The 27,876-nt window shown below is 39.8% G+C and overlaps 1 protein-coding gene across 8 annotated transcripts; it reads left to right on the forward strand.

The window, feature by feature from the left end:
- Positions 1–465: 465 nt before the first annotated feature.
- LOC107048990 (zinc finger protein 217-like) lies at positions 466–27,764 on the forward strand. 8 transcript variants are annotated; one of them, XM_040651071.2, is made up of 7 exons: positions 466–564; positions 11,574–11,705; positions 14,273–16,062; positions 18,165–18,290; positions 19,059–20,651; positions 24,242–24,370; positions 25,676–27,764. In XM_040651071.2, the coding sequence occupies exons 3-6, from the start codon at positions 14,664–14,666 to the stop codon at positions 24,349–24,351; spliced, it is 3,228 nt and encodes a 1,075-aa protein (XP_040507005.1). In that variant the 5' UTR covers positions 466–564; positions 11,574–11,705; positions 14,273–14,663; the 3' UTR covers positions 24,352–24,370; positions 25,676–27,764. The 8 variants fall into 8 exon arrangements, with proteins under 8 accessions (XP_040507005.1, XP_040507004.1, XP_046758906.1 ...); XM_046902951.1 differs by lacking the exons at positions 466–564; positions 11,574–11,705 and adding exons at positions 1,362–2,008; positions 3,130–3,224; XM_040651070.2 differs by lacking the exon at positions 11,574–11,705 and having other exon boundaries at positions 466–1,019.
- Positions 27,765–27,876: the final 112 nt, after the last annotated feature.

Consider the following 27,876-nt stretch of genomic DNA (forward strand, 5'->3'; position numbering starts at 1 on the left):
TTATTTACTTTAGTTTACTGTCGTGATATTTATTTATCATCAAGTGCAGTACTGTGCGGCACTGAGTGGCTCTCAGGGCTCCCTCAGCCCGCTTCACCTCTGGAGGACCCACAAAGAGCACAGGATGAGGCTCCCGCGGCCTATCGCCGGATTTACATGTGCAAAGCGGCGACGGCCCCTCCCGGGCCCGCATTCCGCGCCGGTGCCACCCGGCCTCGCGGCATACCGCCATCTCTGCCATACAAAGGCCGCCGTGCCCACACCTCCCCGCCGGGACACCCCACGGCTCCGGCCCAACGGCCCCGAGCAGCGGCCCACCCCGCCTCGCCCCGCCAGGAGGGGGCGTGCCGGCGCGAGGCGCGGGGCGGGGCTGGCGGCGGGGGGCGGGGCGTTCCACGGGGGCTGCCCGAGCAACAGCTGCGGCGGGAGCGGTTTACAAACAGTGCCTCGAGCGCCAGCGCCGCCGAGTCCGGGCTCCGGCGGCACCGCGGGCGGCCGCCCTCGCTCCCCTCCTCCCTTCTGCCCCACCTCAGGATGCCGGCCGGGGAGGCGGCTCAGGCACAGGTGAGGGAGGTCTGAGGGTCGGCTTCCAGCGGGGCCCCGGCCCCCCCCCTCCCCTTCGGAGCTTCCCCCCTCCCCCTTCCTCCTCCTTCCCCTCACGCGGCGGCACCTGAGGGAGCCGTGTGGCTGACGGGGCCCACGCGTGTGAGGCCGCGGGCGCCCAGCGGCAGCGCTGTCCCGGCCCTGGGGGGGCTGAGGAGGAGGAAGGGCGGGGGCAGCGGGGGGCAGGTGAGGGCCTCGCCCCTCCCTTGGCGGAGCAGCAGCAGGTAACGAGCCGCTCCCGGCGTGGGGCGCACAGCCCGGGCACGCAGCCCCGCTCCTCCCGGCCCCCCGTGCAGGTGTTCCCCCTCCAATCCCGTACCTGGCCCCGCGGAACTGAGGGTGCGGGGCGCGGGAGGAGAGCGGAGCTGAGCTGAGCTCCTTTGTGAGCCGAGATGTGCCTGGAAGAAGGCTCCGTAGTAAGTGGCTCGTGGGGCGGCGGGGGGGAGGGAAGGAAAAGTTTATTGATCCGTTCTGCCAGCTTTTTTGTGTTGTTTGCCTCCCTCCTCTGAAGCCTGAGCCACGATCATGTCTTGGCATCGCGTTTCTCCTCTTATTTACTGATCTTCGAGGGGAATAGGAAGTTTAGGAAATAAATAAATAAGCTCCAACTGACTTCTGGAGCAACAAAAGACGTTGCCAAGCGAGGACAATAAAATTCTGGGATATCTGCGGATTGAATTTCACTCTGTTCCGCGATACCCACCGGACTTTCTGTTCTGGGTGTGGGGTTTTTGTTTGTTCCCCACACAGAAACCTGCAGCAGAGTGAGCTCTGTGCTTTAATGAGCCACCCCCCAAACGTGCTGTGACTCCTGTAAGTATCTGAATTGGAGTGTAATAGTTTTGAAGTGGTGGCGAACAAAAATCTTTATGCTGTGTTATTGATCTGCTGATGAAAGGCGTTTGGATTTGAAAAGGGTTTTTAGTCTGGGGGTTTTGTGTGCTTAAAGGTTTTTCTCTCTCTCTCTCTTTCTTTTTTTTTTTTTTTTTTAGGCAACAACATTTTTCTGTTGTTGTTTCTGGAATGACCTTGAGAGCTTTAAAACTACCCCAGTTTCCAGCGGTGGGTTTGAGGGGGAGGCAGCAGCAGAAGCACACAGTGAAAATCGAAAATAGAAATAGGAACTGAAGGAGGTGCAGTGAGATGTTTTCTTATAGAAGTATGTGAAAAAGGAAGTTTTTGTAAGAATGCGTGAAAAAGAGGAGAGGGAAATAACGCAGTTTCAAATGCGGTTAGAAAGAGAACATATCATTCTTCACATTTTATTAGGCCCTGAAATGCAGCAGTGATATGATCTGGAAGACACAGAACTCAAACGCCTGACTACAAGTTGAATAGCAGGCATTGACTTGCTGACCAGTGCTTCCATGCTCGTGCTGGGGGGGCTGGTTTTGTGTCTGCAAAGGTATCAGAGCTCGGTGCTATGACAATGGCTTGCAAATGCTTTAACGCCATGTTTTATTGCTCTTAGGAGCTCTTATTTACTGTAGGTTTGGGAATACGGCTAAGACTTTAATTTGTGATGTCCACACTAAGGTTTAAGCGTTTCCTTGGATAATGCAGAAGGACGGTTTTAAATAAGTAGGATAAACTGCATTCTTTGGCAGGGGGAGGGCAGAGGGGAAGGGTGGAGGTGTTTTTTTCTTCCCCTTTAACTAGTTCTGTAACAGAGTCAATATTTTAAGATCTGTGGCAAGAATGTGCCTTTGTGATCACTAACCTTTCTGTAATGTTTTTAAAAATGAGCAATACTGTAATTCTGTACAAAGCGTCTGGGTTTTACATGTTAGCAGCTCGTGCTCGAGATCAGCACCGAGTTTGGCAGTTCTGCCTTTAAGTTTTTGGAGTGATGAGTATGAAAAGAAAATAACTTTAGAAACGTGGTTATTACAGTGATTATTGATTGGCTTGGCCCACAGCCAGGCAACTCTTCTGCATGCACCAGAGTTGCTGATTTAAATTCTATAAGTTCCTTTAAAATATGTGGGTTTCTCGAATCGTTAAACGATATCTAGAGCTATTTAAGAACAGTAGATCAGCTTTTAGTTAAGGTTGTTCAATTATGTCTTCATCGCTTTGGAGTTGGTTGAATGACTTGACATGAGATTAAGCACAACAAAAGAAAAGGCAGGGGAACAACAGCTGCCTTCCAGTACCCGAGCAGCAGCGTTCTCAGCAGCTCAGCGTTTTACCTTCTAGTATTAGGTGGTGTCAGGTTTAAATGTTAATATTTATATGCGTATTTACAAGAACCTCGGGCGTTCTGATAACACATCAGGCACCCGAGTGCTGGCTATTCGTCTTTGGGGGTTGTTTGTCTCTTGCCTTTTTAGGAAAACTATCTTAAGATCTGATACTGAGGGGTGAATTGATCTCATTAACTTTTCAGACAAAAGTAGCGAACAGTCACCACTAGTTTGTACTTGTTTAGTTACTGTGTGGTAAGAACTTTAAGGTGTGTCCTTAATGGCAGTTGACGATTCTTGCTGCGAAGCCTTGTTTATTTTAGGTAGATGTTTTATACAGAATTTCCAGTGGGACAAATTACTCCACTGCCTGCACTCACCCTTTCTGAAGGCTGGCTGTGAGCAGAAGAGAATAATTCTACCGTGCTGCAATCAGTATGTATTTTTAAATTGAAGTCATTAAGTTTTACTGTGTATTTTGAGGCTTTTCCTACTTCCTTTGTTTAAACATTCTCAAACAGTGCATATCATACATGAATTTAAAGTATTTATATGGCACTATTGAGCTGAATTTAAATTTAAAATGAGTACCTACATTCTCGCTGATCAAAATAGAAAAAGTATTTCTTTAAATAAGTGGATGTTTTCTGGTTTTGAATGTGGTGAGAGGGCTATATTTGTATCTTGTAAACAAAGTTTCACATTAAGTAGTCTTTACAGAATGGCTTCCAGGCTTTGGATTAGAGGGTTTTTTTTTTCCTTCATTTTAAGGAAATATGTCTTTCTTTGTTTAGGTGGCAGCTGGGGGGGGACAAGATGTAGGGTGGGGGCTAGGAAGAGGAAGCTAATAAACCTTAGCACCTTTGTCAGGGTGTCTTACAAAAGGTTACTTCATTTTGGTTTCCCCTTTCATGAGATCACATTTATAAATTCCTTTTGAGTACTTCTAACCTTCAGAAAGTATCTTCTCCCCACTGCTGCGCTTCCATTTAGAGCTGCGGTGATGGATTAGTATCACATTTTAAATGAACGGGGTGCTCAGTTAGCACTGTGTTCGGGGGAAGTAATTTCAAAAGGGAACTGTGAGTTTCACTTGACTTTCAAAATGGTGATTACAGTAAGCTCTTAATTACAAACTCTCAGATTTTTTTTTTTATCTGTAGCTAAGGAGCTCTGAGGAAATGCTAAGTAAATTTTAACTTCCCTTTGTTCTTTGGAACTCTTTTGTCCCAACTCTTTCAACCTGAATCTTGATATGGAATTCATTGTCCTAGTAAAAGATTCCATGCACTGTATATGTAAATACACTCCCTCTTTCCTGTGTTATGAAATGTGTAACTAGTACTGGCATATGGAAAGAACAGCCCCGGCCCCCCTTCCCTTCCCTAAGGTAAAATGGGCTAAGCTTTCTTTTCTTTGCAAGCAGCTGAAAGAAGAGTTTGACCTTTGAACTCCCCCTCACACTTCCACACTGCTTTCAGGATGATTAAATAACTGAGGATATTTGCCTGTGTCTTATGCTTATTTATCTCACTTAAAATGTTCCAATACTTAACTGTTGAGGTATTGTCTTTAAATATAGCAAGATAGTGCATTTCAGTTGCAGCAGGGCTGCCATTTGCCAGCTCAGCCCTCTTATTTTTGAGACTCTGGATTTAGAACATCAGCATTCCAGTAAGATATTCTTTTCACATCTCATAATTACATTTATTTCAAACTGTTACTGACTTTTAACAGGCTCTGGGTCATTTCTGCTGACCCTTGACCCTCCTTTTTAAGGTAACTTTAGTAACAAAAAAAAGTTGAGAAGAGTTTTTCTTTCTGGTACGTTAATACGGGCGGGGGATTGTGCTGACTACTGTATGCATGCTTTTAGAGAGTTGTGACTCATACCACAGGAGATTTGCAACTGAAGACAAAAGTAAGGAAAAGGATATGACCAAGCTATGTAAGATCCTCACTGTGTTGTATTTTAATTAAAAAACAAACCAAGAAAATGCTTTCCTAAGCTAACTTTGGCTATTTTTTTCATCTGCCTTCAAAATTAAGACTACTCTCACAAAGGTTTGGTTGTTTTTAACTTTTTCAGGGAAATTCCCAAATAATCTTGTTTTATTGCTTTTATTGTTTTTATTCTTCTGCCAAACAGGAGAAGAATATATTAAAATTTCTACTGCTGTGCTCTGACCAAAGTCATAAGATTATAACTTATAGTCTATAGATTAGCTGCTTTTGTGATTCTTCCTCTTTTGTATTTTTTTCTTTGTTTTTGGGGTAGGGGATGGGGGACAGGACAAATTATGTGCTATGACAGGAACAGACATGAGATTTCTTAATAAACCAATGTAGGAGCTGAGGAAAATGAGGCATACTTGTTTGTGCGTACAATGTCTGAGTTCACTGCAGAACTTTGAATTGTTTATGCGACTGCCTTGAGAATTTCAAAAGAAAGTACAAGAGGAAACGTGGTTAGAATACGCAGGAAAATCTATGTAGTGCAGTGTGACTTAAAGATTTGAGCAGAAACTCATCCAAGTGTAAGTGAATAATTGACTGGATAGGGATTTTCTGCATTCTAAAGATTTTATGCAACTGAAAATATCCAAGTCTGTATTTGTTTATGTACAATGAGTATACTTGCATTTGTCTGTGTAATAGTCTGTAGTGTAGCTTGTCTCTGACATAAACTATGTAAGGGATATGAAGGCCCTTGTGCTTACACTTCATTGTAGGGGTAGACAGGGCTGATGGAGTGAAGTCTTTGGTCAGCTTCTTTCTGCTATATAGATAGGAAGAAGCAAACTAGATGTGCTCTGAACACTGTGGTGTGTAACACCATTAGGAGAATGGATATAAGGGTGGTCCAGAGAAGCCACAACTTCTGTTTAGCTTTAATGTTTGTTTCTAACCTTTTACTAGCTGCTAAAAAAAAAGCATACAAAATTTTTGCTTATTTACTCTCTTTGGAGAGGTCCATTTTTGTAGAGGCTGGCTTTGCTTTCTAGGGTAGCTTGACACTCTGAAGCCATGTGTTGGTCATCACGTGCATCCCTCCAGTCCACTAGTGTAGGATAATTAAGGTAATGCCAGGCAATTAAAACTTTTTGAATCTCCATCAACTGGCACTAGTTTCTGGAAGAGCTCCCACCTGCACGGAAGAAATGTTTCAAGCACTTTGCTATTTTTGTATCTTCAGATTTTAGGCCAGGGAAGGACTTAGTAGAAGTAAATGTCTTTCCACCAGACTGTGTGCATTTTTCCATCTTTCAGGACTGATTTCTGCCAATACATAATTGTAGGTATGTTTGGAAGTGACAACTTCAAAGTCACTCTTCTGTAGAGGTGAGGGATAGGAAGCTGCTGCTTCTTCTACCAGCCCACTGCTATGTTGGTAAGAGTTGGATTCAGAGTTGAAATCAGGTGAGAAGACAAGGGAAGGTGTATATCCCGAATGAAGTGAACTCTTCTCCAATCCAGGAATAGCGAAGAATCTCTTTCCTGTTATTTCACTTATGCTGCCCAAAGGGATGCAACTTCCCCATAATTGCTACAGAGGAACTCCTGCCTCCTGAGTAATAAGAAATTAAGTCTAATTTGGTAAACTCCAAGTTTACCACTTCTTTGTAGTGGTGGCTGTTGGAGAGATCTAACATACCTCTGCCAAAAGGTGTCGTGGGGGGGAGGGGGGGGGGGAAGGGGATGTGTGTAAATCTAATTTGCTGTTAAGGTCTCTGAAAATATCTTCTTTCAAATGGAAACCAAGACTAAACATAAGGCAGTTTATGTAAGGTGAAAATGATTCAACAGTAAAAATGTATCACTCACTTCACTAAGAGTCTTTACCTGTTGTGGAGAGAACAATAAACTGTTTTGTAAAGTAAGGGGTCACTGCCAGTTTAAGTGCACGTAACTTCTTGATTTAATGAAGTTGCATCATCTTATAGCAGTGGTGAAACTCGTCCCAGACTTATTTGGAATAGGATTGCTCTTGTCTTTCAGCCTTTCCACAACAGGTGTTGGCTGCTTCTTAGTGTCTACAGTCAGCTTTAGTTTTGTGGTCCCTGAGAAATTCTCTCCTACTCAGAGTGGGGGAAAAAGGGAAAAATCTGGAAAAATCTGTTTCAGCAGTCCTTCTGAACTTTAGAAGTCAATACTTACTTGTAGCACTTCCTCCTTTAATGCCAAGAATTAGTCTCTTTTATATTTACTCTCGCTCAGTGGAGGAAAAACATGTGCAAAGTGATGCAAGCTTGTATGTTTTCTGCTTTAAAAGGAATAGTTACGTCTTTTGATAGAAGAGGCATTCAGTTCACTGAGGAGATGCGTCCATCTTATCCATCCTCTGCCAAAACAGATATGTAGCCTTAAAGAAAAAGGGACTCTGCAGGAAAAGGTTTTTTAAAGAAAGGATATCCTTTGTTTCTATCAGTATAGATGTCTGAAATGGGGGGAGGGAGTTTTCCTAATATTGTTCATTATTAACTGCTAGTTATTTTCCACTGGTAATTGAATTCCTGGAGGAAAATGATTTGCATATTTGTCTGTCTTATCTGACTACAAAAGAGCTTTAATACCAAATCTTTCTGAAGTGTGTGTGGAGAAGTGCCTGCATAATAACACTCCTGCATTCTGGTGTATGTTTTTTTCTTCAGACCTGTTTTTATGAATTGTCTCAGTTCCTCTGCATTGGAAAACTCTGTAGTTGCATTGCAAGGATCTGTAACTGAAGGGAAACAAAATAGCCTCTATTTTAGAGGATAAAAAGATAAACTCTAAAAACCTCTCTAAGAATCAAGGTTTAGAATAACTTTGAAAACTTCAGGCCTGAAAGATGAAGAATAACAAGGGGGCCTTAAGGATGTGCAGCATTTAGGGAGTGGAAATTCCAATTTGGGGTCATCTTTTATGTTCTCTTTTCAACCTGAACATCTTCGTTTTGATCTTTTCCTGCAACTGAAACAAACCAACTCTCTTCCTCCCCTTCCTCCCCCTACAGCTCTATTTCCTTTAAAAGTTCTCATGCTAGTTCTTTATCAGAATAAACTATTAACAAACTTCTATTGAAAAAGATTTTTCTGTTTCAACACATGGCAGAAAAAATGTGGATGAGAAGCTACATTAGGTGCACTCATGCTACTCTATTAACACAGAAATGAACTGGGAAGTTGTTAAATGATTAACAGTCAAAATGTCGAAGGGAGTAGCTCTTCCCTTCCCTAGAAGGCAACAGGACTCACAGTAATGAAGAGTAAATTACTGGCTTCCTATAGCATTATGAAGAAATGCTGACTCTACTGCTATTCTGCAAGGTGAATTTTTCTATGCCAGTGTTATAGCTTTCCAGTTCTCAGCTCAAGTCACTTGCAGATGGACACTGATGCTCTCTCAGAAATAAATAAGGTCTTAGTCTATGGAGCAAATAATGTATTCCCTAAATTTAGGGGCTGCTGTTCCTTAAACTGGGACAGGAAAGAGATCTTTCTGTGTGAGATGTGACGTGCCTTACTTAGAAAATGCCTAAAGGATATTCTGTGTTTGACATATGTAAATCCAAAGACTTGAAGAATCAAGCTTGAAATTTCATGTTCTGGGTACTTGGTAATTTGACTAACGTTTTGAAGCAGCGGGTGAATTAGAACCTCACAATGACTTCTTGCTTTGCGTTCTGACTAAACATAGATGTGAACACATGGCACACCAGTACTGTTAACACAGCTGTTGTCACTGCTGGGTTCTGTGAACACTGTACACAGCCTTAGGACCCCGTAGGCACTATCTTGAGAGTCTGTAGCTCTTGAATATTGTTAGCAGCCATTTGGGGATGGTATTTCTACCTCGTATCCTCTGTGCATGCCAGGTGTGGTGGAACTGCCTTAACTTTGTGCACTGAGAGAGGGAAAAAGCGCTAAATAAAATAACCAAGCCTGAACTTAGATTTTCCTTTAAAAAGAAACAGTCTGATGTATTTATGCATGAGCTATTCCATGATCAGCGTTGCCCTGAATGTAGTTGTGCCCAGCTGAAATAAATAATCCCTATAAGGTGTTTTTTATTTGCAGGCAAAGTGGGGATGTCTCAGTAAGGAAAAAGTGATGTTAATTACTCTATGTATGTTCACAAGGCATAATGGGAGCAACTATTCTGCAGAAGCAAAACCTGTAGATGGAAATACAAAAGGTGCTTCAGTAAGTTGTCAGTGGTTTCCCATAAACCAGCAGCAGAGTGAGAAGTTTCATTAACAGTGTTGAAGAGAAGGAACCTGTTCTGAGTATAAACATACTAAGAGACAAATGTTTCAGAAGGATATTCAGCCTCAAACATCTTGAGACATGGGGAAAACTGAAGGGATACATTGAAAATAAGCCGAGTTCTGTAATGTGAAAGTTTCTCAAGTGAAAGAAACATAGTTACAAAACCAAACAAAGACAGCTAAACTGCAGCAAATGGCTCCCTGAGTTTTTTGGGATAGGAACGTGTTCCTGACAGTGGGCTGCATGTGACTGTGGAGCTTCCACAGGGCACTGAAAGAAACCCTGGGAACAAGTGCAGTACGACAGCTTGCTGCTGGCCTTTGTTTAGGGGTATGTTATGGAGTTGCTGGAGTAGCTGTCTGGGTGCACCTTGTGTAGGATGTACAGAAGTTACTTATCACTTAGTTGTAACTCTCTTCTAGTTTTCTCACTTCTGTTTTTAAGAAACTGTTGCAGGAACTAGGTGAACTTCTGTAATTCTTCCAGTTAGCTTTTTACAGTTGAACTGTTACTTCTGCCAGCACACAACTAGCAAGGTGTAGTTGTTTTTCCTGCTACCAGCTATGCAGCTCTCAGTCCCAGTGTTCTGTGGTGTCTGAAGCAAGAAGTTCAGTGGCTGGACTTTGCTACTCTCAGAAAGGTGTGTCTAGAATTTTTATTACATATTCATGGAAATTTTGAAATGCAGGAAGTAGAAATGCAATAAAATTACTACTGATAGGTCATTTCCCAAAGAAATCTTTGAGACTACAACGTGTAGTCTTCAGTTGTGTAATTTAATGAAAGTAAATTAAACTTCTCTACAGGCGCTTAATTAAAACTTAGTTCGTTCTAATAATCTAGCTATATGCAGCAGCTTTTTGGTGTGGTTATTAGGTTGTACAGCAACCACGATGAAAACAAGATAGTCTCATCTGCTGAGTTCAATTTTTTATATACATTTTGTGGTATTCATAAATATAATGGGTATTGCTGTGAGCATGTTGAAGTATTTGATTTAAGACCACATGGTTAGATGTGACTTTTGTGAACTGCAGCTTGAGAAGTTCTCTGGGCTGCCAGAAGGATGGAGTTCAGCAGGCAGTGTTCTTAGTTGAGAAGAGATGTCACTTCTGGCAGTGACCCCACGGGAGGTGTCCAGGAGCACAGAGCAAGGCAGGATCCTTATGCTCACTGCTGGGGATGCCTGTTGTTGTCCACAAGTGGTGGAGAGGGAAGTCAGAAGGCTGAATGTGAACTCACTGAAATGTGAAGAGAGAGTCATCCTCTATTTTCAACTTAAAGGTTAATCTGTGGCAAACTTACAGCTTTCTCTTCAGATGTTGGAAGGAAGTGTTTCCTGTTTTAGTCTGCTGTTTTACTTAAGGTCTCTGGCTGTCTAATACTGGTGTTGTCCCATTCTTCTTTTTGTCCCTCCCTTTGTGTCTCCTGAAAGTGAAAGATGACAGAAGCTACCCCAGGTACTGTGTATTTGTTTGTTTGTGGGGTTTTTTTTGCCAGAATAGAGACTTTCAGGCACAAGTAGTTACAGTGCTCATCTGAACTACAGATTGTCTGCTTTCCCAAGTAAGCAATAATACAGAATTATGGCAACTCTTGCTGTTTTACTGGTACCTATAGTGTTTTGAAGAATAGGAATGTAATTAATCAGCACTTCTGGTTCTCAGGTCCAGGGTATAATATTATCTTCGCTAGGAAGAAGCTTGTTTTCTCTTTAAATAGTGGATAAAATCCTAGTGCATATACTTGGTTTATAGTTTAAGCATATATTAGCTTGTCTAAACAATGAGTGTAAAATCGTGTCCTGCTTCAGAAAGCTATTTGTCTAATCACAGTGACGTATGGAATAAATAAGAATGCAGTTTTCCAGCTTGCTTTCTGACATTAATGGTAGTATCTAGATACATTTGCAGTTTTCTTCACAAATTCTACCTTCAAGATTTTCTTTTTAAATCCATAGACATTATCTCTTGTATGGAATAGCATTTCTAAGAAAAATAGCTGCTTGAACTGCAGATAGGCCTTTTTAGGTTCTACGCCAGGAATATCTTGCTCTGCTTTGCAGTGCTGCCTAGAGGGTGAGCTGTGACCAGTCCTTCACAACTGTTGAGACCCTCCTATTAAACACAGCAAAAGCCTGAAAAACATTCAGCAGCCAATGCAGGTTGGTGGGTGTGTACTCAGCTTTGGAGCTCCATGGAAGGATTCTTCAAAGGGTTTATTAAAATCAATTGATACCCAATAAATTCGGACACAACTCTGTAAAACTCTTCTTGTGATCCATGTGCAAGCTATATGCTGGCTATTTATACATGCAGTTGTAAGGACAAGTTTGGCTTCTTTTTTTTTTTTAGACAGTTAAGTAATTTTTCTATTTTGATGCATTGAAATGAGTACACCAACTTCTCCCCTCATCTCATCCCAGAATGCTGAAATAGGGTGGGAGATGATGTGGATTTCTGATGTTCATTTGTGTTGTCTCCACAGTGACATCTCTGCTGTTTCTCTGTGTGCTTATGTCATAATGCTGCAGGGTGGGGAGTGTAGCAGGGTGGCAGTTGCTGTGTTCTTGGGCCGGAGCAAGGATGTAACTGATGGATCTCAGCAGTTCAGTGCATGGGACTGGGGGCACTTCCTTCCCAGTAGTGCCTGTGACCTTTGTGGGGTATGATTCTTATCTACTACTATATTTCCCTGTGTAGGCAAAAGTAAATATGTTAAACTCTTTAAGCTCCTTTCTAGAATTTTGCTTAGGTATTCCTTAGAGGCATTTAGGAACCTTTCAAAGTAGCTGTTCATTTTAGTTTGCAAATAAATTATTTTCAGGCATATAGCCACCATTTAGGCACATGAGCTGTGCTGCAGCATGTTATCCTGTTGTGTAAAAATACCTCTTAAAACTACAGTAGAAATGGAACAAAACAGCAAGCTGAAACATGAAGTAAAACATGCTAAGCAGTACCCTTTGATATGTTTTTCCTTATGCTTTATGAAAAAGGAGAGCTTTTTGAACACTTCAGCTTCAAACTTTTGTTATAGCTTCTCCACCTGCCTATTTAGTGGTGAGTGAAAGCCAGAAAGCCAAAACTGACTGAAAGGATAGGGCAAGAGCAAAGGCTGCAGCAGAAGCAATTCAGAAGTATCACACCACAGGCTGAAGGAATCTGCCTGCTACAAAAGATTTTTGAGTCATTATGAAAGGAGGAAGTGTTAATCATGACAGTGATTAAAGAAACAAAACAAAACAAAACAAAAAAAAAAAAAAAAGGAATAAAGGCCCTTGTTAGAGAAGGGATTTTTTGGCTGCAGCAAATTCAGGTTCTGCTGTTGCCCTCCTGTCAGCCAGTGGCTTGGTCCCTCTTCCACTCCCTACCCTTCCACCCAATTCCCTCTGTTCTTCCTGTTGGCTTGTGACGTGTTGTGAACCTTTGACATAGTCTTTGAATTTTAAGAAGCCAAAAGGGACCACTCTGGCTTCCTGGTACTCAAATGAATTGTCTAGCGCTTGGTTAGGTGACTGGACGACAAGAATATTAAGTTCTGCTGTTGCAGGGAGAAGATGAATACAAGCAGCTGGCAACTGTATTGGCAGCTGACTTTGTTTTTAATTCATCTTTATTATAGACTCCAGGATTTTCTTCTGTTAGTATGATGGTAGGAAAAGAAGCTGACTTTCAGTTTGAAACGGGAGAATATTCCATGGAGCAGTGAGAGGAAAAGTGTTTGAGGTGTTCTGTCTACTACTCCTGCTAATGTTTTGCTGTGCTTCCTTAAACTGAAGTGATTTTGAGATTCAATAACTGAACACCACCCCTGCTGTCTGAATAGCAAAGCTGTCAGGAAAAGCTGGGGCAGGTAACCTCGGCTGGGACTGCAGCAGTGCAGTATCTTTGCCTGCTCCTACTGTTTGTTGTGAACATGTTTATAGCCTGATCTATTACAGGATTTATTTGGAATGGTTATTCTTTCTCTGGCTGAGATGAAGTGAAATGTTTCTGTTTTTCCCTTAACTAAGAGCAAAGTAAAAGGAAAGACGAATTCTAAAAACATACTTTGCTCATACTGTGTTCTATTGTGAGCCATAGAGCACATTGTGTTTTGAGACTTGTTAATTCAAGTGATATGGATCATTGGCCAGCTTCTCTTATGGAATAATTTGTGAAAGTCTGAGGCTGGAGTCAAATTCTGAATGCATTCTTCTGATTAGATATTTTTGTGTTTGGGAAGGTTTTGTTCTGGGTATGTTTCCCATTCAGTTTATGTGAGCATGTGCTACTCTGGTAAATCTTTCCCTTACCCCAGCATTTGACTAAGTGGGATCTTGAACTCCATAACTATTAATTTCTCTGCCCTAAGAGAGTGGCAGCAATTAATTGCTGCTAGTGGACTTTTTAACTTTTAAGAGTTCAAAAAATTAAATGGGACTTGTAATTAACTATATCATAGCCCCTTTAAAACTTATGGAATTTTAAGCTTTCATTTTGGAGTATAATCAAACACACATTTGGTGTTGCATGCAGTTTGAAATGGGAAGCATTTCCTTTGGAAGTGTAATAGTTGGCCTCTTGGCTGATTTTTAAATACTAAACTACTGCTCAAGAAACACTATCATTAGACTTCTTGAAACTTCGAGATGATCTAATTGTGATGGAGGTTGTAAATCTGTGGATATTAACAGCTCTGAGTGGTGGTATTAACAAAGTTCTTAATACAAGGATTTGTACTTAATGCTTATTTTGTACTAGAACAGTGAGTGCTAATTCCAAGCTCTCTAGTCTTGGGGTGGGAGGAGGAAGAAGGGATTTTACTCAACAGCCATTACTGAACAAAGTTTTACTGTGGCTCTAAATTCTGGTTTCATAAGTTGTTGGAAGGTTACTTTGGCTTGCTTCATTTACTTGTTAGGAGTTCAGTTTATGTACGTATTGAAATATGGTTTAAGCAGTTCTTTGCAGCTGGGTAAGAGCAGGTTTAGAATAGTTAGTGAAGTACTGCTATTATACAGTGGTCTTAGAGCAGTAGCCCAACTAATGGAACAGAGGAATGTTTAAGACAGCTGCTTATTTCTACTGTGGTATGTAGAAAATCACCGGAGTGTCTTCAAGTTGTCCCTCACTGACATTTAGTAATGAATACCTTCTGTGCTCAAAAACATTCAACAGTTTTCTCTATGTGGGAGACATCTTCCTTTTCTTTTGAAAAGTTTTACAGATTGCTTTCTCTCTTCTTCAGGTGCTGGAGTTGTTTGTGGCACTGAACTTGCCCTCGAGTACATTTTGCCCAATGCAACTATTTTAACTTTTTGTACAGAAAAACTAAGTGCAACTGACTGTTTCTGCAGACTTGAAAAATTAGAAGAAATAGTTCAAGAAACCTCATTTGTGTCACTGAGAGAACCAGTGGATGCACTTTCAGTGATGTGTTAACGCAGGTAAAAATGGAAAATAAATAATCTTTTGCTCCTGGAAAAAGATCTTTTTCTTGGCAGAGGACTTTGAGCTTAGCAGACTTGCAAGCACATGTTGGAGAACTTTACAAGTGTCCTTATCGTGATCAGTGAACATCCCCCAAAGAACTGAAACCTTGCATTAAAACACGTAATAGGGAACAGAACGTAGGAAACATGCCAACTCAGCCTCTCTTGGCATACATGGATGGACTGGATGGAATAGCCAGTACTGTTGGTGCACAGATGGAGAATAACGATGCCTCAATGACAATAAAAGGAACAAATACTATTTCTTACAAAAGCTTGCAAGAAAAATTTCTCATGCAAGCTGAAGGATGTATGCCTCTGGACTGCATGTTCTGTGATGAGACCTTCAAGCATCCTGAAGAACTTGGAAAGCATGTTTTAACTCAGCATAGGCCTACTCTTTGTGAACCAGCTGTCCTGCGTGTTGAAGCAGAGTATCTTAGTCATCTAGATAAATGTCAAGTAAGAACCAATTTGCCTTCTCCAAACAATGAAAAGGACAGTGAAGAACTTAGTTGTGAGGTTTGTGGACAAACGTTTGATGAGGCTTTTGATGTTGAAGCACATATGAAAAAACATAAAGATTCTTTCACATATTGGTGTAATGTATGTGGAAGAAGATTTAAAGAGCCATGGTTCCTCAAAAATCACATGAGAACACATACTGGAAAGCCTGGTTCTAGAAACAAGCTTCAACAAGGTTCTGAAAGCCCCATCACAATAAATGAGGTGGTGCAGGAACACATAACTGAAAATGTAACATCACCTTACAAAATTTGTATGGTTTGTGGCTTCCTATTTCTCAATAAAGAGACTCTACTTGAGCACAGTAAAGTGCACACCAAAGAATCAGTACCCAATGGCGAAAGCCCCCAGGTGACTGATGATCCCAATCTAGAAGAAACATCTCAAAGAGAAGAGTTTTTGCGATTTTTGAACTTAAGACCAAAAGTGGTTCCAGAAAATGACAAATCACAAAAACCTGTGAAATGGATTGCTGAGCTGGATCCATTCAACACATATCAAGCATGGCAGCTGGCTACCAAAGGTAAAGTTGCAGTTGGCCATGGCCAAACTAAAGAATCAGGACAAGAAGGAAGTACAGACAATGATGATTCATCTTCTGATAAAGAAGAACTTGGTGAAATTTGGAACGCAAATAAAGGTAGCCAGACTGAAACTACAGGGAAGTCAAAAGTAAATAAAAACAGCAGTTATACAGGGAATAGTAACTTATACCGACACAAATTGAAACATCCCAACAGTGAAGTGCCTTCTATGGAGATGGATTCTAAACTGTCCCAGAACAAAGAGAAACCAACACACTGTTCAGAGTGTGGCAAAGCCTTCAGAACATACCACCAGCTAGTCCTTCATTCTAGAGTGCATAAGAGAGACAGGAGGACGGATGGGGAGACTTCAGCTGCTTCAAGGTCGTGCTGTACTGATATAATTGCAAGCCTAGATGAAAATGGAACTGTAGAGCGAGTGGAAGGAGGATCTGAAGATGGGTCTGAAGATGGGCTTCCCGAAACACTGAATTTAGGTGAGCAGCATTTTGAGGCATGAGATTGAAATAACTGTTACTATTTGGGAACTGTTTAAAGCCAAAAATGCATCATGTCTCTTAATGACCTTTTCCAGAACTTTCATTGGAAATATTAAGTAGTATGATGGGAAAAAGGGAGAGGAGAGGAAGAATAAGAAAAGGAAATGTTCTAACACAAGTATTTCCAGGTCTTTGAAGTTGTGTTGGGCCTTCTGGCAGTGGTGACTTGGGTTTCTGGGATTATTGAAATACTTTCAATAACAATCTGTCTAGAAAAATTGTATCCCCCCCCACCAGGATGCATACTTCTACTGGGTATACTGCATATTCATTGCATTCTTGTACAGCACATGTTTTTACAGGTAGTATTTCTGAACAAGTCATTGTATGTTTCCCACTTGATTCTGCATCTTGTAAGAAAGGGCAGAAAAAATGTTCAATGCTCAAAATCAGTGGTTATTGGGATCCCAAGAAGTAAAGAATAATTCCAAGGTTTTTCTACCCATCCATGGGTTGCGTTTCTTTTGAATGGTATCTAGCTTGACAGGCCAAGTGTCAGGACCAGCAACTTTAAATTAGTTGTTTAAGGATGTGCATATGGACTATTAATATGTGGATCCTGTGTATGCAAGAGGAATATGCTTAGCTCCTCTTCTTTGATAGAACAGATGAACTGTATGTTACCCAGGGTTAATGCTGAACCTCACTTTGCCTTAGAAAAATGTGATACCAATGCTGAATGATTCCTTAATTGAAAAAGTTTGCATGTCTGTGGACAAAATGGAATAGCAAAAAGCCATGTAGCTAAACTCGCACTGCTGTGTGTGACATGCTTCAAGTCTGCATTTAAAGAGCAGACACTTGCATAATCACTAGAAAAGACAACGTACAGAATGTCCTGGCACACAAGACTGAGTTTTCTGTTTCTGGTAATGTGCTGCCCTTAATGTTGCCTCCAATAACAAAGGAAAAAAAATATTACCTAATGTTAGCTTGCTTGTTTTGTTTCGCAGTGCCTTATCCAAAACGACAACAGCTTTCATTGTGAGATGCTGAGTCATGCTTATTGGGACATTATCTGTTTGTTTAAAACAGCTCTGGCTGCTCTTGGCCACAGTTTAGCCATGCTTAGCATTTCCAGTATGGAAACTTTCCAATGCATAGTAACTTAGGAAAATCATTTTAAGCTGTCTATCATGTTTCTAACATCTTAGTTAAGCAAAACGTTTCCTTTATTTTCCCACTGTAGCAATCTAGTTTGCTTTGACTTGGATATTTTACTTAAGTTGACTTCTTTGGCAGTTTGTGTTGTAAAAACATCAAGTCATGTTGATTTGAATGGTGTCTTGTGTGTGAGCTTTCTCCCCTTGTTAGACATTAAGCTGCACATGCCGCCCTCCAGTGGTCATCGCTATCGCTTACACTTCAGTTTGTCTGAATTAGTTCTTCGAACCACGTGCTTCACAGAACTAGGAACCCCTGCCACGTTCCTGTTTGTCAGGGCTTAAGCATTCACGATTCTAGTGAAAGATGACCTGTTAAAGTCAAGCTGGTGGTTCTGGGCATGACACTTCACTGATTAGTGCAGACTTAATGTTACAATAAAGGAAAAAACCAGGTGTCCTCTCCACCTTCTTTCTGCAGGGCAACATCCCGTGCTGTGTCATAGTGCTCGAGACAGGTTTACAGTCCAAATAACCATGCTACTCACGCACTCCCCTTTTAATATAAGAATATGGTTTCTAATGGATGTGACTTTTTCATTTAGGCCATTCTCCAATGGTTTCTTGTAGGTTATTACAGAATTAAATGTGTTTTCTTTGAGGCCTAGTTTTATGTCCTTTGTTCTGTGGGGCTGCTTCGTTTCAGTCACTGACCACGGTGGTACTTCACACAGTTGGAAACCTTTTAAACCATTTTGCTTTCTGAGTGTACATCAGTGCAGAACCAAAGATGCTCGCAGATTGCAGGAGTTGGCAACAGTTCTTCCTTTTGTGCTTTTTCCTTAATAAAGACAGCTAACGTAGTTGCTTATGGTTTTGAAAGGGACTACAGACTTGCATTTGCTCTTCATAATGTAGCTATATTTTCTCTCAAAGATAAAAATGAAGATGTTTTGGAAAGAGCAAAAGTTAAAAGTCTTGGAGCCTCCAGAGAATGCAGCTATTGTGGAAAGTATTTTCGCTCAAATTATTACCTCAATATTCATCTCAGAACTCATACAGGTAAATGGGCTTCAGCTTTATGGGAGGGGAAGGAAGTGATGAATCCAGTTGGATGGGACGTTTGGTTTTGGTGAAGTGAAACAAAAGTTGACTTCAAAATTATTGATGTTAAAAATAAAGATTACTCTTAATGCTGGGAAAAAGACCTGATTTTAATTTCTTAAAAGTAGTTCATTATATACCTAAGTGTAAATCTCTCTGGGGCCAATTATATTGTAATCTTAACAGTACTTGTTTTAAACCTTAAAATTCTTTCTGCTTTTCACAGCATAGGGAAAACACAGAAATACTTCCAAGTATTAAGTTTGTTAGTTGCTGCTACCTGGGGAAAGAGCTGTGTATTCTTCAGTTAAACTTGTCTGTAGCCAAGCAAACTCATTCTACTTCTATTAAAGTATGTCCATCTTTCTTTTGAAACAGCTCTCTTTATAGAACTGTAACATTTGTGCTGTTGAATAGCACACCTGCAATATGATCAAGGGCTATGTATGAATTTTTGGAGTTGACCCACAGCTGTGCTTGCTTATTTCTGCCAAACAGAGCTGATACTCTGCATAGGGAACTATCTTCTTCATAACCAGAAGATGTCACTGTAGTTAGCAAAAGCAGTAAGACAGTTTTATGTGATTTAGAGTGTGGGGCTTAAGAATATGGGAAAGGGGTAAGAAAAATCTATTTTATTGTTCTAAAGTCTAGATTATTTCCTTGTTTTTAATTGTACTCAAGACTTCAAGTTGTATAAAACTTACTGATAAAACTGTGTTTCAGGTGAAAAACCGTACAAATGTGAATTCTGTGAGTATGCAGCAGCACAGAAAACTTCATTGAGGTATCATTTAGAGAGGCATCACAAGGACAAGCAAGCTGATAGTGCAGCTGATGTGAAAGGTGACAGCAAAGCTTCATTGCAGAGTCAGGAGACGGATCTCTTTCTGGTTGCTGATGGTGCTCAAGAAACCAAAAATTTGAAGAGGCTTTTTGATGGTGCCAAAGATGCTGAGGGCTGCCCACCCACAAAGCAGCAAAAGGAAATCCTGTCCTTGAATAATGCAACAGGCAGCACAGTCCTTGTAAGAATGAAAAATGATTCTAGAGAATCGATCAAACGTTCAGTTTGTAACAATTTGAATCAAATGCATGAGAATGTGTCTGCTCCTTACTTGGAAAAACTAAAGACTGAGAAGGAAACAAAGGAAGTTCAGCCCAGTGCTTCGCATAAAAGAGAGAGAGAGGCTTCTGTGGAATCAGAGGGAGATGACGTCCAGTATGTTTGTGCTTTTAAGGATGGAAAAAATACCACTGATGTACGAGAGTGCTATGAGAACTCCAAACACAAACATATGGTGGATGCTCAAGAAATGCCCTTGAACTTATCTGTTGGGACTTCACAAGAATGTTCAGTGGTTTCAACTACTAGAGGCCTAGTACCCAGCACCTGCCCATTTTGTACTTACAGAACATTCTACCCAGAAGTCCTAATGATGCACCAGAGACTGATGCACAAATACAACCCTGACACTGTTAACAAAAATGGCTATAGAAACAAGGCTCTAGCTAAAGCCAGACGCACTGGATGCCCTCCTGCTCTGCTTGGTAAAGATGTGCTTCCTCTGTCTTTTAATCCTAATAAAAGTAAGGCCTCCCCATCTATTCCACAAAAACTGTTGCAAACGGGGAAATCCAAGCAGTGTCACCCTTCCCAGAACAAAGTCCCTCTTTTTGCAATGGCTGATTCAAGCAGCACAGCCCCAAGTAACCTCAAGTTTCACAAACAGCAAAGTAATATTGGAGCTCAGGCAAATAATTATAGACAACCTCAGCAGGAAATGCACTCCAGTTCCAGTGTCTCTCCAGTACTGGACAGAGTAAAAAGAGCTGAATCTAAAATGAAAGCTCTGAATGTCACAATGTCTCAATCTGGTGTAGTAAGCAGCAGTATGAATGGGGCTCTTGACTCTCACCTAAACGAATCTGCCTGGTCTTGTCATCGAGGAAGAGACTATCTTTGTAGTAAATCTGTGGGCAATGCAAATCTAGAATATGGTGAAACATCATCTAAAAGAATGAAACATGGTGTGGTAGTTATTGAACAAAGTGACTGTGCAGTGGCTAATTACAGAAGATATGAAACAAGCAGATTTCGTGTTGCAAACAGATATGCAAATCTGCTACCTCAGGAATGTTCTCGCACCAAACCTGCATCCTCTGTTTTGCCAACCAAACAAGGGCTTCTGAATTCGGATGATGCTGATCCTCCTAAAGTACTGACTGTTCTCAAACCTTATGAGCCATATAGCTCTGGATCACTTTACAGTTCTTGTGGATCTAGCAATGGCCAAGTCACCAGCTCTGCTGTAGAAGGTACTGTATTTCCATCCTAGTTCAGTTAGATGTCTTTGAACTTCATGAAGAAAGGTGTAAGAAATAATAAATGCATAGCTACAGTAAAATAATAGAGAAAATAAACTGCTGTTAACATTTCGTCAAGTACAGTCAGTGCCTAGATTTTAAATGTAAAATCCAGGTTCAGCAAACTCCTGTCTTGGGGAATTTGGCATGTAAGGTTTGAATTTTAAAGAGAGGTTTAAAATTCAAGTTCCACCTCCCTGCCTACAGTCTCTAATATCAAGCATGTACTGTTTGCTCATTAGAACGCTCAAGACATGCTAACTAATCCAGGATATGGAACGGGTCTTTCTGCTTAATTTACCAGAAGTGTTGGACCTTCTGGAATACTAATAGAAATTAAAAAATAATAATAATAATAGCTGTCATGGATAATTGTTCCAGTCAATTATAGAAAAGGATGTATTAAAACCATAAACTATGATGTAAATCTCATACTTCTGTTGCTCAGTGGGTTTTTATAATGCTTAGGAACAGAATACTTAAGACAACTAATTTCTGCTATTCCAACTATGACATCACTGCACTAAGTAGTAAGGCTTTACTGTGGAAAACAATCTAGCAAATAGTTTGTGATATATCTGGAAAAACTTCGTTCTTTGTTTCTTAGTCAATGCTTTCAAAAGCTCATAGGAGGCCATAATTGAAAGATGCTAGGCGATGTATAAGCAGTTGTCTGACTTTTTAGAAGATATCTATGACTTTCAGCTGAGCTTCAGTATGGACTTAGCATTAAACATAGGAATTTGAATTTTGAAATGAAGATTCTGTTGTGGGAATGAATAGTATGCCTATATATGCTCTGTAGTCTTAAGGTATCTACTAAACTCTGAATATTCCCATTCTCTAGAAACAGCAAGGTCACTTCTGAGGTAACAAGCAGAGTTATGTGACCTTAGGTCAGAGCAAAGTGAAAAATACTAAACCTGCATTTTGTTATGTGGTAAAAAGTCTATTCACCAACTCTGTTCTGGTTTTTGTGTATATGAAGGTTGTGGGCTTACTAGTGAGTTATGGGAAAATGAAGGCAAGTGTTAAAGCTCTGCTTCCAGACTGGGTCTGGCAAGGACAAAGGCAAAGCTAGCACCACATTTGACTTGTTGAAACAGTTGTGAAAGCGTTAATTCCTAGTTTCATCAACTGTCATCTGTGTCAGATGACCTGTGCCATTAATTGCCTTGAGGAATGTGCAGTGAGCACTGGGTTACACATAGAATACACAGGGACAGGCAAAAGGACAAGTGTTATTGCTGCCTCTTGATATTCCTAATGATCTGAGGGGGTTAAATACTTTTTCTTATCTGGATGCAGAAGTCATTCATGCAGTTGTGGAATATATAGATAACCACTGATAAAAAGCCTGGAAGAATGCTACTTTCTGCTAAGAATTTAATGTGTGATCTCATCATTTGGTGGAGTCCTTAAGGACTGAACAGAATGCTAGTTTGCATACAAGTCAACTGACTGAGAACTTGTGCTTCATGACATGGCTACCTTATGAGTGGAGAGAACATTCAGGATTTATAGAGAATTGTCTTGATACTGTATAAAGACATCTTAATTTTAGTTAAAATAAGAAGGGGAAAATAAAAACTTGTAGCTTCAGCTGTCTTGACAAGTCTGTACCTTCAAGGACTGGACGTGGTGGGTCAGTATCTTGCTTCTCTCCAGTGTTACCTTGAGAATAGAAAAATTCTCTTCTCCTGCCAACACTCTTAGAGAGGTTAGTCTGTGGAATTGGCATCTGTGATACCATTTTTAAACAGTGACTTCATTGGAATCCACCTTATTCTTCTGAAAGCTTCACCTGTCAACCAGAAAAATCTGTGGTAGACTCTTCTTCCTCTTTTATGGTACAAGCTTGGAGACAGCAGCTTGTAGTCAAAATTATAGTCATTGTTTCTTGTGATTTAGAGCACTCGAAGCTATACCTACCATCATTAGACAGTGTAATTGTCACAGAAAAAGATTTCATTGCTGGTTATGCAGTGCCATCTCAAGGCAACTTTTCACGGTTGTTACTGATGTTGGAAAGACTTGTGGAACAAGACCCTCTTGATGGGGGTTTTCTTAAAAACTTCAAGAAATGTCTTGTGCAATAAAACATAGGCTTTTAAGGCTAATTGCCTAGCTTTCCAACCATTCTGCCCAGAAGTATATGAATGAAACCAAACTTTGATTTTGAGAAGGTTAAGGTAAGGAAACTTTCAGTATTAGACTTTCTAATATGGTTGGAGATGGTGAAGACGAGTTTCTGCAAATTCTTGTTTCTTCAGTTTAACAAAGAAAATACAACTTAGGTACAACTGTCTGTCTGAGAGTTGAGATTCCATGGAGGTACTTGGTAATATATACAATTTACTACATGTTTCTATAGTCTTAATCAACCCTGGTGATATTATAAGAACACGTCAAAAATCTTTCTCTAAGGATCTATGTGCTTATGGCAACATTACTTAGGTCCTATGAACATGTTATATTGCATGTTAAATGCTGGATCAAGTTGTCATGAGAATATGTTCCACTTGGCAAGCTTGATTAAAGCATGATGCCTTCTATTACTGCTTGTAAGCTGTGCCACTCTGTATTGCCCTGAAGAGACAGAAACATTCTGAAACCACTCAGTTTGTGTTATTTTCAAATTACTTGCCTTTGCAATGGCAACATGCTATCAAGGATAACCTGTTGGTTGATTGATCTGGCAGAGACTGCAAATTAAAGACAATTGCTCATGACACACTCCAATGGCTTTGTAGATTCTGTTGAAATATTAATTTAGCTTTGCCATTTTAATTTAATTAAAGCTTGCTAGGTTTTTTCAGTGCTGCATTTAAAGCTTTCATGGAATATGGATGGCAGTTGGGCTTTTTGTTTCTTGGGGGGGAAAATGATCCTTGACTTTTCCTTTAGGTTATGAAGTATTTTTTGACTACTTACTTAAGCTACAAAGACTTGGTTTGGAACAGGCATTGATTTCACGTATATAAATCTGAGTGAATAATGGTGGATAAATATAAAATTACCAGTCTACTATACTGGAAACTGCTTAACAAAGTTATTCATGTGTGTATGTTAACATTCTTTAAGGGTTTACAAATTCTATATATCAGTATGATCTGTTAAGGTAATAATGTAGTTTACTTGTCTTCTATTTCAAGTTCTATTTTCAAACAAATGCAGGAAATGAATATGTAGGTATCATACGATATGAGGTATTCACTTCTTAAGGTGAACCCTACTGTATGATGAATTGAGCAGAGAGACCTCTTGCAAATTATATGAGCATAGCCTGCCATAATATGTGCATGCAGCTTAGAACGAGGTTCTTAAATTACAGCTTTTCTCCTTGTTCTAGTTTTGGATACTGTATGTCCTATAATTTCTAAGAGGACAAGGAATAGCTGTCCACCTTGAGCCTTGCTTGTGAGTTGTACTCTGGCAACTTGTCATGTTCTGGTTGCTGACATAGACGTGCTGCCAGTTGAATGTCTGACCGATTAGAATATCAGGAAGTAACTTAACTCATCTAAATTTATTTTTGTCAGGAAAAAGATCAGTGTCATACCAACACTTATCTAGCAGTGTGCTGCAAAAGCGGAGTTATGAGGGTTTCCCTGGCAATGCACGCTTTCGACCAAGTGACAAGAAGACCTGAAAGTTTACTTCAAGAAACGGTAAACAAACCTTTTGAACTAGTTGTTACTTGAATATTGCATTATGATGTATTCATAACATCAAATGTTTCTGCATAAGTGTGGTGAGAGGTTATGAAAGTCTGATCCAGAACATCTGAAAATGCAAAGTCCCTTTTAGAAAGTGACACAAATATTCATATAGCAGTAGTTATTTTGAATATCGGTAATGATGTACTTTGTGTGTTTTTAAAAAAACAATGCATAGATGCTTTTTTCCCAAAAGAAATTCAGGTTCTAAAAAAGATAAGTATATTAATTAGTTACAGTGCTAGTGGGAAGTGTTCACCAAGGGGTTTTCCCCTTGTGTCAGTATACAGGGGTGGGGGAACGATGTGGGGAACTAAAGATGAGAGGACGTGCCTGTAATCGTAGTTTGTGAATCCTCTGCTAGTCCTTGAGAGGTTGTGTTGGTCAGTTCTTCCTGAAAATGGAGGCATTACTCATTTTACAACTTCTGAAGCTCTTGAGAACTGCCTCTAACAAGATTGCTGCTGGATTATTTCATAGAGAAGTAAGGGTTTCCTGATAGCTGCTTGACAGTTTATCTTTGTGTGCTGGTGAGGTAGTTCCAAATAGCTTTTCCTTTGTTTGACTGAGGGATGGGTGTAGCCTCTTAAGGGAAACAAACTTAAGTGAAAAGAATTAGCCTGGTGTGCTGAATTCCTGTGCTTCATCTCTTCAGTCTGTAGCTGAATCTCAGAACTTCACAATTGCATTGTGTTCACAACATTCTTAGCTGCTAAGGAGATAAGCAGTGAATAAGTCTATAAATAAATATATCCATATGCTCTTTCTCAATTGGAGCCACGGATCATTTTCCTCGTTGAAATTTAAGCAGATACCCCTTGAATGCTACAGTACCTGGACTGGTGTGCAGTCTTTTTAGAAAAGATCTTTACATATTAGGGAAGCAGAGCAGTCTGACCTCTAGCTGACAGCTTTTAAAATACTTTGCTTTATTTCTTGATAGTCTTCTAATCTTACTGCTTTTATTGTCCCCCACTAAGCATTTTTTGCCTGGTTTTGCTTTTTTCTTAAAAAAAAAAAAAGCTAACTCAATTTCCTGCCTGTATTTCTGCTTGGAGTTTGAGTATTCAAAAGGAGACTTGATTGCCAGTTTTCATTTGTTATGAAATACAGGACAGACTGTATGTGGCAATATTAATTTCTGAATACATTTATGCAAGGGTAAAGATCATCTTCTTTCTTTTACTTCTCCCAAACAAAAACTGTCATGCTATTTTCTAGTTCTATACAAAATCCTATTTTTTTTATTTGTTCTAGGTCTTAAGGATTCAAGTGCATGTTCTATGGAGTTATACCTGCAGTTCATCCCTTGAGGAAAATGGATGGTGAAAGCTACTGAACTAAGCTGTGATTGTACTGTATATAAAAACACTACAGTTCTATAATATTGGTTCTGTTAACATTTAATACCAAATAGCCATAAAAGGTAGTCTAAACAATTGGGTTATGAAGGTGTGTGGGGAATGTATGTCTTGACATTGACTTGGAGTATTTTTCATTAGAACTAATTGACCAAATATTAGGTAGGAATTATATTTTTACATACTTGAGCGCTGCTGAAAAGAGTTTCTTTGAAAGAATATATAGTCCTTGCACCTCAGGTAAACTGTAAATACAGAAGTTGAAATCCTGTTGGTTTAATGCTCCTTTTTCATAAAGGTGAAAGTTTCTCATATGTTGTTTTTCCTGTTTAACTATGTTAGTTTCTCAAAACAACTTCCAAATAAACTGTCTGAAACTGTCCAGTTTATAAATGTTGTGAACATCAAAGCAGTGGTGCTGACATTATGCTGATCTGCCTTGCATGTGTTAAGATCATAATGTGTACTTCCAGAAGAGCAGGGATCTGTTCTTCTGGAGTTGATTCCAGCTTTTTTCCAAAAGCATGGATGAGGCGATACTTGACATTTGAGTCTGTCAGTGTGGTGTTCCTGAAATACGGTTGGATTCTTGGTTTGGCATTGGTTGCTGTTGTTCAGAGAAGTTTCTTAAATGAACCTCTATAGTCAAAAGTACATAGGACTTGCATGAGACACGATACTAATCTAAATGTTTCAAATGTTTAGTTTTCTACTAAACCACATTTAGAGGAAACTGCTTTGCACCTTTGTCCAAACTGTAAAGTCACAAACAGGCTTGCAATATGAATACAGGATCCACAGACTTCAAAAAGGGATGTGGCTATGGTGTAGCCTGCTTGACTCTGCTTGGAAGCTTCTTAATGTTGGTTTTTAGCATCTGCTGGGTGTTTAAACAGAGTAAGGAATAAACTGTTAATGGGAGAATAATATCTCCTTTTATTTTTCTGTGAAGACAAGAGTTTTTTCTAATGCACATGCAGTTTATTTTTTGTAAAGGGAAGATGGCCAGTTACCAGCCAGTAAAGCAGAACTGTTGTGTATTTTGACCTTCATTCCTAGTTGCTTCTCATAAAGCCTGTTGTAAAGAGTTGATTTCTTCTGTATCTGGCTTTGACTTCCATATATTTTACTAAAACAAAAAAAAAAGAAAAAATTTGCACTGCTTGTTTTGCTCTCTTCCCTCAAATAGCAAAATGTAAAATAGCAAAACCTAGAAACTCTTGTTTTTTCATTATGCAACTTGAGATGTTCCAGTTGTATGTCTTAGTTCCTGAATGTGGGACCTAATTTTAATGTCTCTGTAAACTGGCAATGTAATGAAGTGCTGTGTATCAGGAAATTGTACACTATTTACCTTTCTTCTGTTCATAAGCTGAGCCATATGTACATAATCTAGACTTGTTTTCCTAGTTTTGCACTTTTATAGCCTATTTTTTGAAGACTGATTCACTTGGAAAATGGTTAATCTATTTTTTTGCGTGATCTTTCCAATGAGTCTTATAGAATGCATGCTGTAACTATCATCTATGTACCTTACCAAGGTTCTGTGGTTAAAACATGTACAGGGCTGTATTAAGATGTCTAAGTAAAAAGACCTAAGATGTTTTTAATCTCTCTTCATGCTGGTACAGTTTCCTTCAAGATTTTTTTTGGTAGAGATCTTGAGGGTTAAGTAGAAAAATGACCATGAAGACTATTTCATGGCAGATAGCCCTGTACTTCAGAATACACTTTGCCCATCAGTATTAACTATTGGGATACTACTGGTTTTGTATGATTCTTTGGAGGTAACAGTGCATATATAGAGGTACAAATTGTTGATTTTTCTTTCTATGTATTTATTTCATTCCATTTTGTTTTAATTGTTGAAACCGGAAGTTGTCAAGCAGTAGGAACACATTACTCATTTAATTTATAATGTATTTCACTTTAGTTGAGTATATTATTACATGTGGATGTAAATATAGACTTGGTGTTTTGCAAAACTGGTTTCTGTGTCTTGCTTTTAAAGATTGAAATTAGCTGGCTGCAATTTCATACTACCTTGACTTTTCCATCATATTCACACCCCTGTGGGAGGGGGAGAAGAAGGACCTG

The sequence above is a fragment of the Gallus gallus genome, chromosome 20 (genome assembly GCF_016699485.2).
Source record: "Gallus gallus isolate bGalGal1 chromosome 20, bGalGal1.mat.broiler.GRCg7b, whole genome shotgun sequence".
In the NCBI taxonomy this organism is placed as follows: Eukaryota; Metazoa; Chordata; class Aves; order Galliformes; family Phasianidae; genus Gallus; species Gallus gallus.

Coding starts and splice junctions, on each gene's coding strand:
- LOC107048990 (XM_040651070.2), top strand. CDS start 14,664: ATGCCAACTCAGCCTCTCTTGGCATACATGGATGGACTGGATGGAATA. Junction 16,063..18,164: donor TCCCGAAACACTGAATTTAG/GTGAGCAGCATT, acceptor TTTCTCTCAAAG/ATAAAAATGAAGATGTTTTG. Junction 18,291..19,058: donor TCATCTCAGAACTCATACAG/GTAAATGGGCTT, acceptor ACTGTGTTTCAG/GTGAAAAACCGTACAAATGT.